This window comes from Chlamydotis macqueenii, chromosome 5 (genome assembly GCF_036417535.1).
Source record: "Chlamydotis macqueenii isolate bChlMac1 chromosome 5, bChlMac1.mat, whole genome shotgun sequence".
Lineage (NCBI taxonomy): Eukaryota > Metazoa > Chordata > Aves > Otidiformes > Otididae > Chlamydotis > Chlamydotis macqueenii.
In genome coordinates, this window is record NC_141560.1 from 35089321 (window position 1) to 35107069 (window position 17749).

Sequence of the window (17749 nt, forward strand, 5' to 3'; positions counted from 1 at the left end):
TGGTATCATCAGTAGCTAAGCTGCTTTGAATCAGAAGCACTCTTCAAATTTCACATGCCAGTTTCCAAGACAGTATGTAGCTTCAAAAAATATTTCCCTCTCCTTAGTATGGCAAAAAGATTTTTTTTTTTAATTTCTCAGCCTAATCAAGAAATCTTGTTACTTTCAGTCATTTTCTGATTCTTTATTTTCTAGTGGAATTCCAGATGATGTGATGAACCTGAAACCTGCTCACAGTTGATTGATTTAGCATTTGAAGGTATCAGAAGTTCTGTCTCCAGCCCCAAAGGAAAATAGGTAAAATGCTTCCTTGGTGCAATAAGCATGGAAGTTTAGTCACTGACACAAGATCCTAGCATTATATATGTTAGAATCTGCCTATGAAATCTTCAGGCTTTTCCAAAGTTTCACCTACATAATTAGAGATCCAGGTATCTTTTCCCTCACACGGTGACTCCTCCATTCCTTCTAACATGTGGTCTCACAGAATAAATGGAGGAAAGGTATGCTGTATACTGCTGTTCTCCAAGAGCTGTCCCAAAATTTCATTAGAAAAACTTACTTGACTACAGCACTAGTGAATGTAAAGAACAAATTCAATTACTGCTTTTCACAAAACTAAGTTTTAGAATATTTCAGAGAAAATACCGATGATTCTTAGTGTGGAATATTCAAACTTGAATGAGTTAGCTTTGATAATCATCTGTATATGGAAGAAGCTCAGATATAGAGTTAACAATTTATACAACTGATACACTAAGGTTTTAAGATTGTTGTATCTAATTTTCTGCAATAGTCTCTTCAAAAACCTGACGTGACAAGATGGTAAGTTGAGACCAAATTCATAATCCAAATGAAACATAGGTTAAATAAAATTATTCTATCCTTAAACCGTGGTTCAGAGGAAATTCATGTTGAATCTCAATCTGGAAGACATTCTTATTTTCTTACTTCAAATACACTTTAAATCCCCTTCCTTACTATTTTCTTGATCTGGAATTAGTTTTTATCAAGCTAGTCACAGAGCAAGGGGATGTAGTTAACCTTAAATGTTGAAGGTATTCCGAGTATCCAGATTGTTTTGCTTCTGACATAATTCTGAATGGTTGCAAGTAGGGACACCATTGCAGGAGACTGATCCTCCCCCAACACTTTCAGTCCTGGGCAAAATTGTTTACTGAAGACAAGACAAAGCAGTGGAGGGAGTGGGAGATGGAAAAGGGACATAACTAACGTAGATGCAGGCTGAACAGCACAGAGAGATGACAACTGGGAATTGGAGTAAATAATTTCTCATTAAGAGAGAAAGCCAGGAAGAGACAGGAACAAGTAAGGATGTTCAGAATAAACTGTACTAACAGTCAGACTCTGAGGACATCAATGTATTAACGTCCCTTGTGCAGCTACTTTTCACAGTTTCTCCTGGATGGTATGGTCTAGCTTTCTTCCCTCATGATCTCTGTTTTTCATAATCTGCCCTTACGATCTTTTTGCCCTCAGCTTGTTTGGTTGGAGAAGTAAGGCAAAACTAGCCCTTGTATTGCCAGAATGAGGGATACTTACACTCTTTCCCACTGAGTTCTGAGTTTGTTCAGGGAGGGGTACTTCAGAATAAGGTCTGGTTTCGATACTCCTCGTGATGCTGCTCTGCTCATTGAAGTAGCTTGCTTCTGCTTCCTCTGGCTGAGCTTCTGGTTGGTTTGACCACTGACTGTTCTGAGTGGTTACTGAAATGAGACTGTTAGTAAACATTTGACTTCTTATTAAAGCTCTAATTTCTAGAGCTGCTTCCAAAATTCACAAAACCCTGCACTAAATTTAGGTGTTCAGGGTTTTTCATAAACATTTACTTCTATGTGGATAGTGCAAAAGAGCGTCTGTGTGTGTACAAATATATTCGTGTATTTATTCCATGCTGGATGTGAAAAGGAGTGTAAGCCTGTCCCTCCTGAGGACAAACATCATGCCATTTACTTCATTCAGGACAGAATTCCACCCATAGCCTCTGAAAATTATTTAAGATACCAGAAGCTTGGAATATCAATTCTTAGACAATTCTGCGGCAGGGGAAATGCCCAAATCGCTGTTTACTTCCATTATTCTAACTCAGTTTTGAAAGAGTGTAATAGATTTGAGTTGGGATGTTACAACTGGTTCCAAAATTAGGTGCCTAGTTCTTATTCACAAAGTAGTTTTTCTGCCTCAGTCTCTACCTGTAAATAAAGCGGAAATGTGCTAAAATAGTCACCTAAAGGGTATTAAATATATTTGACAAATGTTTTTGACAAAATAACTGGATAATACTGTGGCTTTAAATATCTTCTGCAAAATGTAAAAAGATGACCTCCATCAGTTTTTGAGGGAAAAAATGCAGCACATACTATCATCATGTGTTTTTTCTTATGTAAATACTGAATGGAACACTTGTCATTAAAAGTTTTAAAATATTTATCAGATCACAGCTCCCTCTTGTGTAATTCATCATTACTACAGAAAATTAAGTTGGCTAGAGATTGTTTAAACTAAATTATATGATACCTATTTATTTTATTCCTTTACTTTTACTTTTCTCATCCATGATATTTCAGGTTTTGGAATTTTGTATTTTCATGTGATTTCAGTGCCAGCACAGATAATAATACAGTAAGGCTGCACTAAAGTCACATTTAGAGGAATATTACTTTTGCTCAACAACACGATTTTGACATTCATAACCAAAATTTTGGGGGTTTACGTAAGAAAATTTATGTCTAATCTGGTATTTATTATTGCTGCTAGGTCTTTCTTTCACATAACTTTCTAGAAGTTTTTTCTGTTTATACTTTGATGACTTTTGGAAAAACTCTAGCTATTCTCCTTTTGTTTTACTCCCTAGTTTTCACATCCATGTCTTCAGAGCACCATAATGTGGTATTTCATTCCCTAAGCTTTGAGGTATTCCTTTTCTCTCAGTGAAGTATGACTCTCTTTAGAACTAGTACCAGAAGATGTATAAAGGAAAAGCTGGGAAGCTTGTTTTTGCTATAGCGCTTATTTCTGACTCTACACAGGAAGATTGCATTTCATTAATTTGACTGTTTTGACTGTTATTAACACTTGAAAAGTTACTTTTGGAATAGAAATTAAAAAAAAAATAAACCAAACCAAGGAAAAAAAAAAACAAACCAAATCCAAGCAGTTCTTCCTAGAAGATAGTGCAAAACCCCAGATGACCCTTCTGGGAAAGGTGTATGAGAACATAGTATGGAAAAAGTAAGCACACTCAAATTTAGTACAAACCAACCTGGTGCTAATGGTGTAACTGCCACTTAAATTGTGGTTTTGTCCACAGAAGATGATGAATCATCTTAAATGGATCTACACTGACCAAAGCTAATGCAGGAGAACGTAGCATCACAGACCAAAGTAAATGTGAAGATCTTTAATCTTTTTTCTACCCCACTATACAACACCATTACAATCAAGTAAGGTTCTCATCGTGTATTTGTTACTCCTCGAAGAATGCAGCTTATTCGCAAAACTGTGGTGGTTTACTATTTTAAATTGAAATGTAAAGAAACAAACAGACATTGATTTTTAAGTAAACAACCAACCAACCCAACCCCAAATTTGGTAACATAGGCCTGAAACTTCCTGGGGCAGAGGGGAAGGAAACGCGGTGGGTTTAGGGATGAGAACCCTCCCCCTTGCTGCGTCATTGTTCCATTCCGGCTCCCACCACCCAGAGACAGGGCAGCCTCCGGCAGCGTTCAACCGCTGGCCGACGCCACCCGGCCACCGGCCCCGAGAGCTCCCGGGAGCCGCACGCCCCTCACCCCGCCCATCCGCAGCCGCCATAGCACCCCACTGCGGCGGCCTGCAGGAAGGGCCCTTAGGTAGCCAGCGCGATCGCCCGAAGCCGGCGCGCAGGGCCCGGGGAGCCGAGGGAGACTGAGAGGCGGTGCGGGAGGCAGGCGCCGCTGGGGCAGCCCCAGTTGGCCGTTGGGCGGCTGGGGCCTGATTTCGAACGTCAAACGGCCCAATGAGAGGCGCGGGCGGGGTAGGGCGCTGGGTTTGAGGCAGGCGGTAGCTGGTGGCGTCGGGAGGTGGTGATGGTGCTGAGCGGGGTCTGAGGGGCGGCGGGGGGCTGGGGAGCGAGAGGTCGGGCAAGGCGGCGGGCGGGCGTTGGGATGGCGGAGCAGAGACGGAGGCTGGTGCGGCTGGCGGTGCTGGAGGAGCTCCGGGCCTCTTACGGCATCAAGGTGAAGAGCGGCAGCTGCCTGGCGGGCAAGCAGCCGGGAGCGGCGGCCGCGGAGGTAAGGGGGGCGGGCACGCTGCGGCGCTCCCCGGGGCACCCGCTCCTCGGGGCGGGCAGCGGTGCCGGGATGGGGGAGCAGGGCGGCCGCCGCGGCGGGAACAAAGCGTACGCGAGCGCGGCAGCGGGTCTCCTGTCCCCAGAGACGCCGGGTGGCCGCCGGCTCTGGCACCGGCGCCGTCACCGTAGCGCTGTTGGCCCCGCAGGGCGTGACGTCCCGCGGGGGGGAGCGTTTTCACCCCTGCGGCGGGGCACGGCGGTTTTTCCCCCTTTTCCACAGCGAGCCAGTGCTGCAGGCGGTCGTCAGGATAGCCTGACGTGTTGTGATGTAGCAAGAGAAGGGTTTAGTGATGCTGAAGTCCCCTGCCCGTGTAGGACGTGGATGCTGTAAGGCAGACCAGATGGTGAAAGAGGTGCTGTTCCTCTTCTTGTTAATGTGGCTGGTGTTCTCTCAGGCGCGTATGCGTGCCGCGGGTCTGTGCAAGAGCTTTTTGCGCTTTACTGTGCTTAATGTCACTTACTACGGAATTTAAATCTTAGTCGTTGTATTATTTCTTGGAATACATAGTTACTGTGTAATTTCTAAAATCTTTACTTTTTTTTTTTTACTTGATTCCGTAGATTTTTGGTTTGAAGTGCTTTGTTTGCATGGTTTCTTAGTATAAGGCATGACTATGGGTATTTTGGTATGGACAGATCTGGCCTTGATTTGCCTGAAATCTGTCCTGTTATCTTAAATACCTACTTTGAATTCATGGAAGGGGAAAAAAAAAACTGTGTTTTCTGTCTTGGGACACTTATTTACTGAAGTGTCATAATGAATGACAGTTTATATGGCATTGAAGTCAATTTCAGAACACTGATCTTCTGGCAGACTCTAATTTATAAAGCATGAACCACTGTCGAGTCCTAAACAAGATCCCTGTACAACTAATATGAGAGCATTCTCAGAATGAGCTTTCTGTAAGGCTGAGAAGATATTATAAAATGCTGTGGTAACCCTTGGTCAATATAAGCCAAAGAAGTTGCAAAAACACAGGCTTGAGTTGGTTTGTTTGGAAAGGGAGAGAGCAAAAGTAAAGTTAGAATTAGTTTCTTCCCCCTTGTCAATGTCAAGTATATGGCTCTAGACTTTACATTCCCTTGAAATGGGGAGTTGGGGGCATAAGAACAGTGAATAATGTACATATGTAATAATAAAAGATGTCTATATAGCTGTCTGTAGTCCTTAAATTTTATACAAGAAAGAGAATGTGTGCAAGGTAGGGAAAGGTACAGAATAACACATGTTTTGCCAGAGGGCATTCTGTTACTATTGTAAGGGAACAAATGTAACTTTAAGAACTTAAATCACAACCTCTGGTATTTCAAATAAAACCTAGTAAAGTGAGGATATCAGTTATGAATTTTGAATGTTGAATTACAAGACACTGGAATTCTCTCTTACATAGTCTTGTAAATACAGAAAAACATTGTATCTTGGAGCTAGTTTTCTTTTTGTACTTTTAGTAGTAGCCTGGAACACAATGACAAACGTGTTGCTTCTCTTCACTTATCGTGTTATGCTTGTTTTCTGTAGGACAGATAAGCCCAAGGTGGCCTGTTGGGTTAGTTACTGATTAACTATTTTCCCAGCATGGTCAGCACTTTGAATTTCAGGTATAAATGACCAAGAGTTTGCATTCATCTCTGATAACCAAACTTGGGCATGATCCCAATCCCCTTCTGGTTAGGGGAGGGGTTGCCTTGCATATTCTGTAAATATAAATAGAAAAGAGGTGGAGTGAAGAAATAAAAGTAGAGGTTGTTACATTGAATGTGGGCTTTTATAATTGAAATGACTGTGCAATAACCTCAGATAAACATTTTTTAAAAGCCGCTGTAGGTGACCATCAGTAGTAATGACTGAAGCAACTGCTAGTTTTCTGACAGATGTTCTGATGTCTTGCTATAAGGCAATAGTTATAACAGTTTCTTAAATACAAGTGTTAAACACAAGAGTTAGAACAGTTTTGTAGGCTATTCTGTTGAGTTTAGTCTTCCTGAAAACAACAATCTTGACTGCCTCAGAGGAAGAAAAAAATACTTATTAGTTATTTCAAATGTGTTGTGTTTACTTTTAAGAAAGATAGGATTTAGTCAATTTGAGAAGGTAAGGTGAGGTTTCAGAACAGTCTGTTTAATATACTTATTGATTTGGTGGCCTTCTAGGACAACTGACTCCTTGTAAAGTAAGAAGTGCAAAACGTACTGCAGAAAACCTTTCTATTCTTTCATAGTAATCTAGGGTGTTAACTGTGACTAGAATCAGCATAGACTTAGTTATCTAGAGATGATAGTGGTTTTCCTGACAATACCTTTTATCTGAAAGGCGTGGTTTATTGTCTTAACTACCCTTCTATTTGTACTTTGTGGAATACATGCTTTTCTATAATATGTAGTTGGTAATCCTATCAACTTTTGAATAACATCAATTGAATTTTGTATTTTAGGGTAAAATCTTTGGAGTATCTTTTCATGCATTGCCGCAATCACTTGTGCCAGAATATGGTTACATTCCAAGGTAAATGAACACTGTGTACTTAGATTTACACTTACTTTGCACTCTTTGTAGTATTGAACTCTTGTGAGAAAAGGGAACATAATATTTATTTCAGGCCTGCTAAAATTTATGGGGATATAAGAATAGTTTCAGTTGGGGAAGGACGGATGCAGAAGTTAGACTGGGAATTCAGAGCCACAGCTGTCATTTGATTCTATTTCTTTATACTTGTCATTGGGGAAAACTGTCCTATATATTAAATTTTATCTGTTTATCATTAAATAGTTTTTCTGGAAAAAAAACCAAGCTTTATCCTGAGTGTTGGAAGTGTGTTACTGTTCTTTCCTCAGCTTTCTTGTTGATACTTGTGAATATTTGGAAGAACATGTTCATGTTGAGGGACTCTTCAGAAAGTCTGGATCTCTTGTTCGTTTAAAAGCTTTAAAGGTATTCTCTAAAGCTTCTCTTTTATTTTTTGTTTTAATAAGCTATATTTCACTTGATCATATGCATGTTTTAGTTTTTGGACTCTTTTTCAGTTGTATTTGAGTTTTAATATTTGAAGTACACTGGTAACGTTAACTGCTTTAAAAATAAGAGGAGATGTAGTCCAGAAGCTGGTGAACTTAACTTTTTTTTTTTCTTTCTGTTTTGTTTTGTTTCCCCCACCCCCCCCCTCCCCCCCGGGAAATTTTTCAGCTTTCCAGATGGTGAGAATACACTTGTAACTGAACAAACTTCTTAGCAGTTATGCACACTGGATACTCTGAGGATATTTGTTTAGCAGTGTTCTCCCAGAAGGATGTGTACATGGGAAACCTGTAAATTAACACATGTGGTCTGACAACATCGTCTGTGTCTCTTTGTAGATACTGCAGTTAGGTAAAACATGACAGAGCTGAAACTAAAAGTGGGGAAGATGTGACTGTCTTTTTTGACACAGGCTAGAGGATTAATGCGTAAACTTAGAAATCTGATGGTATGTTGAAGACTTCAAATCATGTTTCTTATGAACAATTCCAGAGTAAACTGGATGAAGGTGAAAACTGCCTCTCAGCTGCACTGCCGTGTGATGTTGCAGGGCTTCTTAAGCAGTTCTTCAGGGAGCTGCCAGAACCCATCCTTCCACCTTACCTGCAGGAAGGCCTTTTCAGAGCTCAGCAGCTAGGAAATGAGAAGAAAACTGCAACTGTCTTGCTGTCGTGTTTGATGGCTGACAGAACAATTGAAGCTTTGAGATACTTTTTCAACTTTCTGAGAACTGTGTCCCTAAGGTCAGTGTAAAGAGGGTGCTTGTAAACAGCTCCTAATTAATTTAATGACTTCCCTTTCCAGGCAACTGCTGTAACTTTCTGTGAGTGGTTTGTGACTTTAAACTTTCTTTTCTACATTCATTCATTAGAATTCAACCGTGGTTTTTTTTTTTTTTTTTTTTTTTTATAAATCCAAAGTGTTTTCTTTATGAAATCTTATTTGGCTGGAGACTTAACTTTGTTTCGTTCTTTCATAGCTGTATTCCTCATTCTTCTTTGCAAAGCAAAAGGAGTGACTGATAAAATTAACATAATCTATCTGATATCTTGCATTCCCCAAAACTGACGGGGGTCTATAACCTCTTGATTTCAATAATACTGTCATGCAGTTAGCTAGCCTGAGGTGCATAAGTCGACACATCAGTCTCAGTATGTGAGCACTAAAGTGAATGACTCTGGTTTGGTTTGGTTTTTTTAACTGCATTTGTCTTTGGTCTTTTCTCTCTCCACTGCTTATGCTGTGATAACTTGTGTAATAAAAATACTTTTTTTTTTTGTTAAGATCCGGTGAAAACAGAATGGATAGCAGTAATCTGGCAGTGATTTTTGCTCCCAACCTCTTCCACTCGAATGAAAATGAAAAGATGTCAGCCACTACAGAAAAAAAAATTCGCTTGCAAGCTGCTGTTGTGCAAATACTTATTGACCATGCAGCAGAAATTGGTAAGATGAGAAACGTTTATCAAAATGTTTTGCTGTAAATACTTGTATACAGCTTTTCATTTCAACTTTTAGAATGACTTAAAGAAATATTTCTCAACTAATTCAGGACAAGTACCAGAATTTATTTTGGAAAAGATTCCTGGAATGTTAGGTGTTGATGCCTTTCAATCTACTCCCTCGCTGTGGGGCCACGAAGACAGTGAAAATGAATCTCCCAGTGAATGTAAGAAGAGGAGACACCGGAGTGTTGGAGGTAGGTATGTTATGTTAATGTTTCAGCAACTAAAATAGAATTATTTTGAGACTGCTCCTAAGCACTTGCTTCTTCCAGCAGCAGAATAGATGCCTGTGAAATCTGTTGGGTTTGATTTTTGAAATCTGTATAAGACTTCAGTAATCACATCACTTTATTGTATATTTACTCTAAGTTTATTCCTGTGTGTGTGTTGTCTACCAAAGAAGCTATTTTGCTTTGTTTGGATTTGTGAAGCCAGATAAAGGTTCCAGCTTGTGGTTGAGTCAACTTCAGATCCTGTTGCAGAACACTGATAAAGATTTTTTTTTATTATTTTTTTTAATTATTCTTTTTGGCTAATTTTGAAATTATACTTGGACACTTAAAGATATTGCATGCTTTGATAAGTCAAGTCATGAGAAGGCAAAGATATAAATGGCATGTGTGTTTTGAATTAGAGTAACTTGTGTTTTGAAGTGTCACTCTGAATTGGATATTATTGGATACTCTGTGCTCTGATATGGATCAGGCTGGCTTTTTGCAGTTTAGCTATTCGATATTGCCAAATATGGACAATCAAATGCTATATTCTCTATTCTTCTGCCTTCTCTTTGAGGAAATACTATGGAACATGTATGTTTGGTTTGGTTCAAATCCACTATAACGCTGATCTTGTATGTATTGCTATAAAAATATGAGTATGTATTTAGCTTTATGTACCTGGAATATTAAACCTGACAGCAGCTGAAGCTAAGGCTTTGTTATTGCACGTGTTTAGCCAAGGCATGGAGGGATGTGGGGGTGTAATATACTTTTTTACTCTGAAGAAGGGAGATCATCCCGGAGTTGCAAAGTGATAAAAGTTGTGAGTGTTTAAAATTTTGAGGAGAAGCAGTTAGAATTTGTTAATTCAGTGGAATAGGTTCTGGTAGTAGCCAGCTTCTACTCTTTCTCTAGATGTAGTAAAATATAGTATTACTATACTTTATCTGTTTTCAACGATGAGTTTTTAAAAACTACCTGATATCTACAAGATACCATAGAAGTAGTACTGCAGGCTTGTAGTTTGCTAAACTTTGCTTTGAACACATGCAAATACAACTATAGGTTGCAATAGCACTTAATGAAAATACTTCCATTTTACACTTTCAAAAGCAGGAAAAACAGTAAACTTCATGCATATACTCCACTGGGTTTAATTTTGCCTTAAAAGGCAAGGCAAACCAACACCCCAAAACAAAAACACATAGTTTACAGAAAAGTCGTATGTTATTTCTTTGCAAGACCAAAATTTCATATTTCTATTTGGGCCTAACTTCAAAGCTCTAAGAGCTTTTCAGCTTCAAGATGACTGTCCAGTAAAGTGAGAAAGTCTGAGAGACTTTCTGTGAGAGAGACTTCAATGGATACCTTCTAGGTTTGTCTACAAGAAATCAGAAGGCATAGAGTTTTATAATGACTAGTAGAATTTTCTACAAGAAACTTCTGATATCTATGCATGAATACTTTTTTTTTTTAAGGAAAATAAATTTTTCAGCTGTTGTGAAAGCAACAAAAACTATATTGGTGAGAAGATCTGGATTATAGTTTTCTTTATGTAAAGCAACCACTTAAACTGATTTGCTTTATTTCTCTCTGAAAGAAGACAAATTAAACTTGAGTTGAAAATACAGCAAGACAAACTTGGTATTTAAATTTGACTGCTCGGTGTGTCTTGCATTTCAGATATTGTTAGTGGAGCATTGAATAAATTAAAATCTAAAAGAACACCCTCCACTACACCTCAACAAGACAGAAGCAGTAGGTATTGGTGTATTTGTACTAAATAAAGCCCATGCAGTATCTTCTGGATTTGTCAACTATATTCCACAATTTTTATTTTTTTTTTTTGACTGAAGAACTAGAACTTAGTTGAAGATAAGTGATTACATTTAAATTGTTTAAAACTTTGAATATAGATACATATTTATTGAAGATACTGCATTTACTGTAGTTCTTGGAGCAGCTACAATCACTGCAGCAGCGGGCTGTGTGGTTCTAGGATTACACAACCGAACTTGCGCTTTTTATCTAGTGCACACTAAGGCTTCAGTGCAGTCGTGCGGCATTTTATCATCTTGGGAATGAATCTGCCAGGACTGAAATTCTTCACTCTTACTCTGCTTCTTAAACTTACAGAAGATGACTATACTTCCCCCTCTGCCCCAACCCACCCCAGTATTATTTTATTAATGTGTGGTTTTGGATTTTCCTTTCTGGTACTCAAACTTGCAAAAAAAAACAACAAAATTTTTAAAACCCCCTAAGCTATACTGACTGCTTTGCCTGTTCATCATGCATGCACTTTGGCCAAGCTTTTACAACAATTTTCTTTCAGAAAAAACAAAACAAACAACTGCTTATATTTTAATAAACTCTCAACCTTTTAAGTTCTTATTGCAAATTTGGTTTTCTTAATTTCAGTCCTTTCATCAGTGACTCCAGTGGTTCTTACTCCAAGTACCAAGCGTAAACTTCCAATGGATTGCTCTCAGGGCTTGTCCAGCAAGAAGAGACGATCTTTTAAGCATGGTTTTGCTTTTGAGTTGTTACCAAGTAGTATTTTCAACAGCAGCTCAACACCAGCATCAGGTACAGTGCCTTCATTTTTTTTTTCTTGTTGCTTGAAGTGGTTGTTTATGGCTTTTAATTTAAATGTACAGTCTTTTGTTCTTGTTGGCACTCACTGATGATCTTCACTCAAGTGCTTCTTGCATTACTTTCCCGTCTTAGTAAATTGTCTATGTTTATGTTCATGAGTGACTGTCATGTTGCATGAATTGAGCAAAAGCAAAATTCTGTTTCTTGTTTTCTGTTGTATTAATCCCTCAAATCTGCAGTCCTGATGTCCTTTTATCCTTTTCAGTCCCTCTGCATCACAGAGGTTATACTCACGTTTCTGTCTTAGCACACACATCCATGAAGACTGACTATGCTTCCAACCTTCTGAAAGGTGTAGCCCTCTTCTGTCTTCTAAATACTTAAATAGCTGGTCTTAGCTGAATGTGAGATGTAACTGTTGTTATTATAAAGGTTTTTTTCTTGAATCCAATCAACCTCTTGTTTTCTCTAGATGCTAAATAATCTCAAAATTCTATAGAAAAAAAAATTTATTTTGTTTGACAACACTTTAATACTACTTCAATCTACTAGAGTGCTTCCAACTGTCAAGCTCTTCTGCAAAATCCTATTTTATTTTTGTTTGGTTCCTTAATGTGCTGGCAACTAAAGTCAAGAGTACAAAGAAATTTCTAGATTGGCTATGTTTTGCCTGAAGATAATTCCACACACCGCCCCCCCCCTAGTTGAGTGGTATAAAACTTCTTGCTTCTGTTTATTACATTATTTTATGCTTACCATGAAATTCTTGTTTCTATGGATAACCAAACCAAAGAATGATATTTTCTGAAGACAGTAGCAATGCATCTGTTTCATTAAAAAGTTTAGTAGAATAGCAACTCTTTCCTTTATTGTTGCTTTAATATTTTGGCTAGGTATGTAAAAAAAGCACACTGCAAATTAATATTAAGACTGAATCTAGTCTTTCTTATTAAGCTTTTAAATTTGAGGAACTGATCTGATGATAGCAATGTGGAAACTTAATTGAGGTAGTGATATCAGTAGCATGCAATTAATTGCAATCTAGCTGCTTCTATGGATGTTACAAGCAACAGCTTCATTTAATATTAAGTAAAAGTCAAAGTAATTTCATGCCAGCACTCCAGGAAATAAGCAAACAAATCTGTGCTGTTTAAAAACCTATTTTTTTTTTATTAACTGTTAAGTCTTTATCTGGAAAAAAAAAAAGTTACTATTTTAAAATAATGTAAACATGATTTTGTTCCTGTAGCTCAGTTTGAAGCAAGCCCTTGTGCGTCTCTTGAGTCATCACAGACCTCACTGTCTCCTTCAATTGGTGGTGAAAATCATCTATCTAGTACAGGCACCAGAAGAAGTAAAAGACATGCAAGCAAAAAAATATACAGGTAATTTGCCTTAACTCTCAGAAACCAAAGAAAAATTAGAAAGGTAGGTCTAGACCCCTTAACTAATGATGTGTAAAATCTCAGTCTGTCTTTAAAATTATCTTTTTTCAATGTCTAAAACATACCAGGTTTTTATAGTAATCTTAAAATCATTAGAACTTCCAATGTGGCAAAACAGAGCTCAAAACAAAATAAGATCTGGCATAGTAGCCTCTTGTGCCTTTTAAAAAAGCTTGTCAATAAGTCAATAGAAGAAATAAAACTAGAGGAAATAACCATAAGTGTCAGGATGTTTTCATTGCCCTCCTAAAGAGTTTGTGTCACTTCTTCCCCTCTGTCATCCCAGGGTTGAATCAGGAAAGACAGGTTGTTTTTCTCCAAAGATTAGCCGAAAAGAAATGGTTCGTAGGTCGTTGCGCTTGAAGTTTGGTCTGGGGAAAAGCAACAGAGAAATGGTAAGTATTCTGCTTCTAACCCAGTCTTGTTGTTACTGTGCAAATTTTAATCTTAAGTTTTGGCCACTGCTTTTCAGTAGCAGGAATGACTTATTTCGTAATGGAGGTATCACAGCATAACTGAACCTGCTGTCAAGTACCAGAAGCCCTGGGTTTATTTTCATAGCAGTAACTGATGAGCTTGTACTTGGTTTGGCTGGGATAGGGCAAGAGGCTGGGAGAGGGGACAGCTGACCTGAAATGACCAAGGAACTGTTCCATGCCATATAATGTTGTGCTCACCGATAAAACTGGGATGGGGGAAGTTTTTGCTAAGCAGCCACTGCTTGGGGCCTGGCTGTGCATCAAGCTACTTGTTGTGAGTGATTCCTTTTGCATCACTTGTGGGTTTGGGGTTGTTTTTATTACCTCCTTTTGCCTTTCCAGTTCTCTCCCTTGTCCCGCTGGGGAGTAGAGAGGAGTAATCAAGCAGCTAGATGGGAGCTTACCTGCCAGCTGGGGCCAACCCATCACACTTGTGATCAGTAGGGCTCAGAATTCCAGAAATTCTGATATTACAGAGCCTATGCACAGAATCATGATGTTCAGAGTGTGGTTAGGCCTACCTTACTGCAGGAGGATTTTTCCCTACCTAGGTCTACAGAGAATCGAGGGAAGGTGAAGTATGGCCAAGAAAAGGCTGCTGTGACTGATTTGTACAGCCTTTTCCTGGAGGTTTCTCTGTAAATGAGATTCCAGATTACAAGTTCATATTAAAGTAATTAACACTTTTTTTTTTTTTTTTTGTTCAAGAATATTGTATCAGGATGTGCAGTTTGTAATAGATCTGAAAATATTGGAAGGCGTCTTGCAAGTCAACAAGGGTTGGAAAGCAGAACTGAATGTGCAAAAGGAGCTATACTTTTCAGCCCATGTGTCAATGAAAAATTCCCTAAGAAAGGTAAATATCTAACAGAAACATCTGCTTTTGTAAGCAAAAGTAACTTTATGGATAAAGGTATAAAAGTCTTGTTTTGCTTCTAGTGTATTTTAGTAGTTCTCTTAGTTAAAGAAGATGATACCATCTTTACAGGTCTTACTATTATGACCTTTTTTTCACATCTCTGAAACTTAAGGGAGTAATGGCATCTTTAAATTTAGTGCTGCTTTGATAATTAGGGGGTTTTTTTAGCAATAATTTTGCCTATAATCATTCAAATCACAAGACATTATTCTTACACACTGTGATATTTGTTTTAAGGTTCAAAGAATATAAGCAAGTCAGAAGAAAACTTGCTAACTCCAAAATGTCATGATAAAGCAGTTTACCGAATGTCATGGAATAGTCCTGCTGTCACAGATTCTCAGGGGATCAGCAGGAATGAGGGAATTCTGCCAGGACGCTCTGAAACGGGAATCGGTTCTTCAGAATCTGTTTTGATATTTGGAAAGTCACAAATTGTTCCGGATGAATTCAAACCCACAACTGTAAGCAAACAAGGCAACAGCTCAGAACTTCTGCTTTGTGAAGAGGAAAGTAATTCAACTGCAGAAACGTTACTGAAAGTTAAGCAAGCCTTCTCTGCATCTGGAACTAATCTTCACAATTTGATAGGTGATACAAAATCTTCTTTCTCAGATCTAGCAGCTGAAACATCAGATAAAACTCTGTGTCTCACAAGGCTCAGTCCAGAGAAAGAATTGTTAGCTGAAGAAGTTTCTGAAAATCTAGCAAATAAAAAATCCAGAGAGCTTTTGCACCAATTTAATCAATCCTATGCTATTGATAAACAGCAATCAAAAAAAGAAGTTTTGGAGAAAAGAAACTTCAAAACTTCTATTGAGGTTGAACTTCAGGTCCCAAGACCAGATATAAAAAATGTAATTGAACTTCCTGTACCTCAAGTACTGACCAGGGAAGACAAGTTGACTGTTCACAGAAGTTCATCAAAAGACGGCTTAAACAAATTAGATTCCTTCAGAAGAAAAGAGGAAATAGAATTAACACACTCTCAGATAGCTGAAAACGGTATGGTAAAATGCTGTAATTTGGAAGAAGATACTGCTAAACTTTCTGTGGCAGGACAGCTTCCTACTTTGCAGTTGCCTAAGTCACAAAATGAAGTAGGCAACCAATACTTGCAAGCCGAAAATTCTGATAAAACTTTAACTAAAACATCAACTGTTTCTGACCATGGAAAGGTTTCTGACCACATACAATGGTTCAACAAGCTTTCATTAAATGATCAAAGTTCTGCAAGCAAAGCTAAACCACCTCTTAAGTTTCAACGTACTCCTGTTAGACAGTCTGTAAGAAGAATTAATTCCTTACTGGAGGCTAACAGACGATCTGTAAGCTCTCAGCTGCTTAAAGCAAGCGATGTTGGTTCACCACTTGTTAAATCTTTGAGCTATGATTCTGCACTATTCTCCTGCACAGAAAAGCCCTCAAAGAATTCTGTAGCTTTGCCACTCAAAAATGAAAGTACATATGACCAAGTTTCTGTATCTCATAAGCATCTAGACTTAACATCCAAATCATGTTGCAGGCCGTTAAATCCATCAGACAAGCCTGATGTTTCTGTCAAAACTGCTGGAATCCACGAACAGAAAGCAACTGTTCATCCATCAAAGTCTGTTCTAGAAGATCTAACCAATCACAAAGCAGTGAAATCCAGTTTAAAAGTTAATGCAAATATGAATATTCCAGGTGCTGCCTCAGAAAAATCTACAGTCACTAGAAGTGCTTCAGGAAAAGGACGAGTTCGTTATAGAGGGTCTCCAAAGAATCCAATATCTACAGTCAAACTGCTACCAACTGCAAAACCAGTAGACTTATAAGATCAAATATGATGGCTAAATGGGCTTATTGTAACTTGGTTAACCTTTGGAAAATCTAAAATGGGTTTGTTTTTCTAGCTCTAATTGTTTGTATTTTTTGATTTATTTTAAGTGTACAAGTCATGGACTTGTGCAAATGATAATTTGTTTTATGTTGACGTTTTCTTTATTTACAGCAATGTTAGTTCATCCAAATCTGACTTCTAAAACAAAAATAACCTCTTTTTACAAATGTTTGTGTTAGATCTCATATTTTATTATCTCAATATCTAAAAATGATGCATCTCCCAAAACAATTTCTGCAGTATTGAGACTAAGTACCAAGTTTTTCTTAAGAAGTTTCATTTTACATGTCTGAGAATTAACAGACATGAAAGAAAATTTTTTGATGCTGAGTATTGGTAGTTAAATTTACTTTTTAGTTTTAAGTGTATTGTAGCACTACTTTGATATTTAAATTGGACTTTACACCAGCTCTACTTCTTTTAAGACAATTTTTTTTAATTATTTTTGAGTAAATTGGGAGCATATTTTTGTTGTTGAGTAGGTAAGTGAATTATATTTTTACACATGTACACACCCACACTGGAGAATTATTGGAACACATGGAAAATAAATGTCAGGTTTATTCAAGAAGTGAAAAGTCTTAAAACTTCATCCAGCAATGTGTTCTGCAATAGGTACCAAGTATTTTCAGTTGTGAGCAGTAGAATGTTTTATCTTAATATGAGTGGATGACTTTAACTTATTTCTAAAGCAGTACGATAGCGTTAACTAGATGATGCAGAAGCAGGTTTCAGATGCTGATAATGTTGCAAGAGACGAATGTAAGAAGCCATAGTGTGTTAAAAGTTGATTTGCACAAGCAAATGTTTACATCTTTTGAAATTAAAACTGTTTGTCTGTCATCAGTTGTAAAATTATTTAAGAGTAAACACTTGAAACTGTTCATTAACTTTCCGTGTGTGCGAATTGCTTATTGGCAAGATGTAAGAGCTGAAAGTGCAGGATACTTTTGGTTTTAATAAAGCCATTGGTTTTTGTCCCTTTTCTGAGCCTGTTCTTCTCTGATGACTGGGAAATTTAGATTTTGTTGTCATATGCAGACTGTGGACATAAAAAAATGAGTAAGTGAAAATACTGCCATCAGAAAGCATTCTGTTCTGGCTCTCCTTTTTCTACATCTTAGATACATGTTGGTGACTCACATCTAGCAAAAGGCATGGTGCAACATAAATGAGCAGGAGTATGCTTATAAACTTCTTGAGTGGTATGGTAATAAAATAAATAGTTCTGTTTGCTTTCTGTTCCCTGCCTCCATCCCCACATATCCACCAGCTTACTGGCTGAGTTGGTTCAGCTTAAGGGTCTTGTAGAAACCCCCTGCCCCCATCATCCCAGT

General features: G+C 38.1%; 1 protein-coding gene across 2 annotated transcripts; it reads left to right on the forward strand.

The window, feature by feature from the left end:
* The first annotated feature begins 4169 nt into the window (after positions 1-4169).
* ARHGAP11A (Rho GTPase activating protein 11A) lies at positions 4170-17302 on the forward strand. 2 transcript variants are annotated; one of them, XM_086749045.1, is made up of 12 exons: positions 4170-4295; positions 6787-6857; positions 7187-7283; positions 7860-8110; positions 8652-8812; positions 8919-9065; positions 10773-10847; positions 11511-11678; positions 12937-13072; positions 13419-13527; positions 14320-14467; positions 14768-17302. In XM_086749045.1, the coding sequence occupies exons 1-12, from the start codon at positions 4170-4172 to the stop codon at positions 16345-16347; spliced, it is 3069 nt and encodes a 1022-aa protein (XP_086605171.1). In that variant the 3' UTR covers positions 16348-17302. The 2 variants fall into 2 exon arrangements, with proteins under 2 accessions (XP_086605171.1, XP_086605172.1); XM_086749046.1 differs by lacking the exon at positions 10773-10847.
* The last annotated feature ends 447 nt before the right edge of the window (positions 17303-17749 follow it).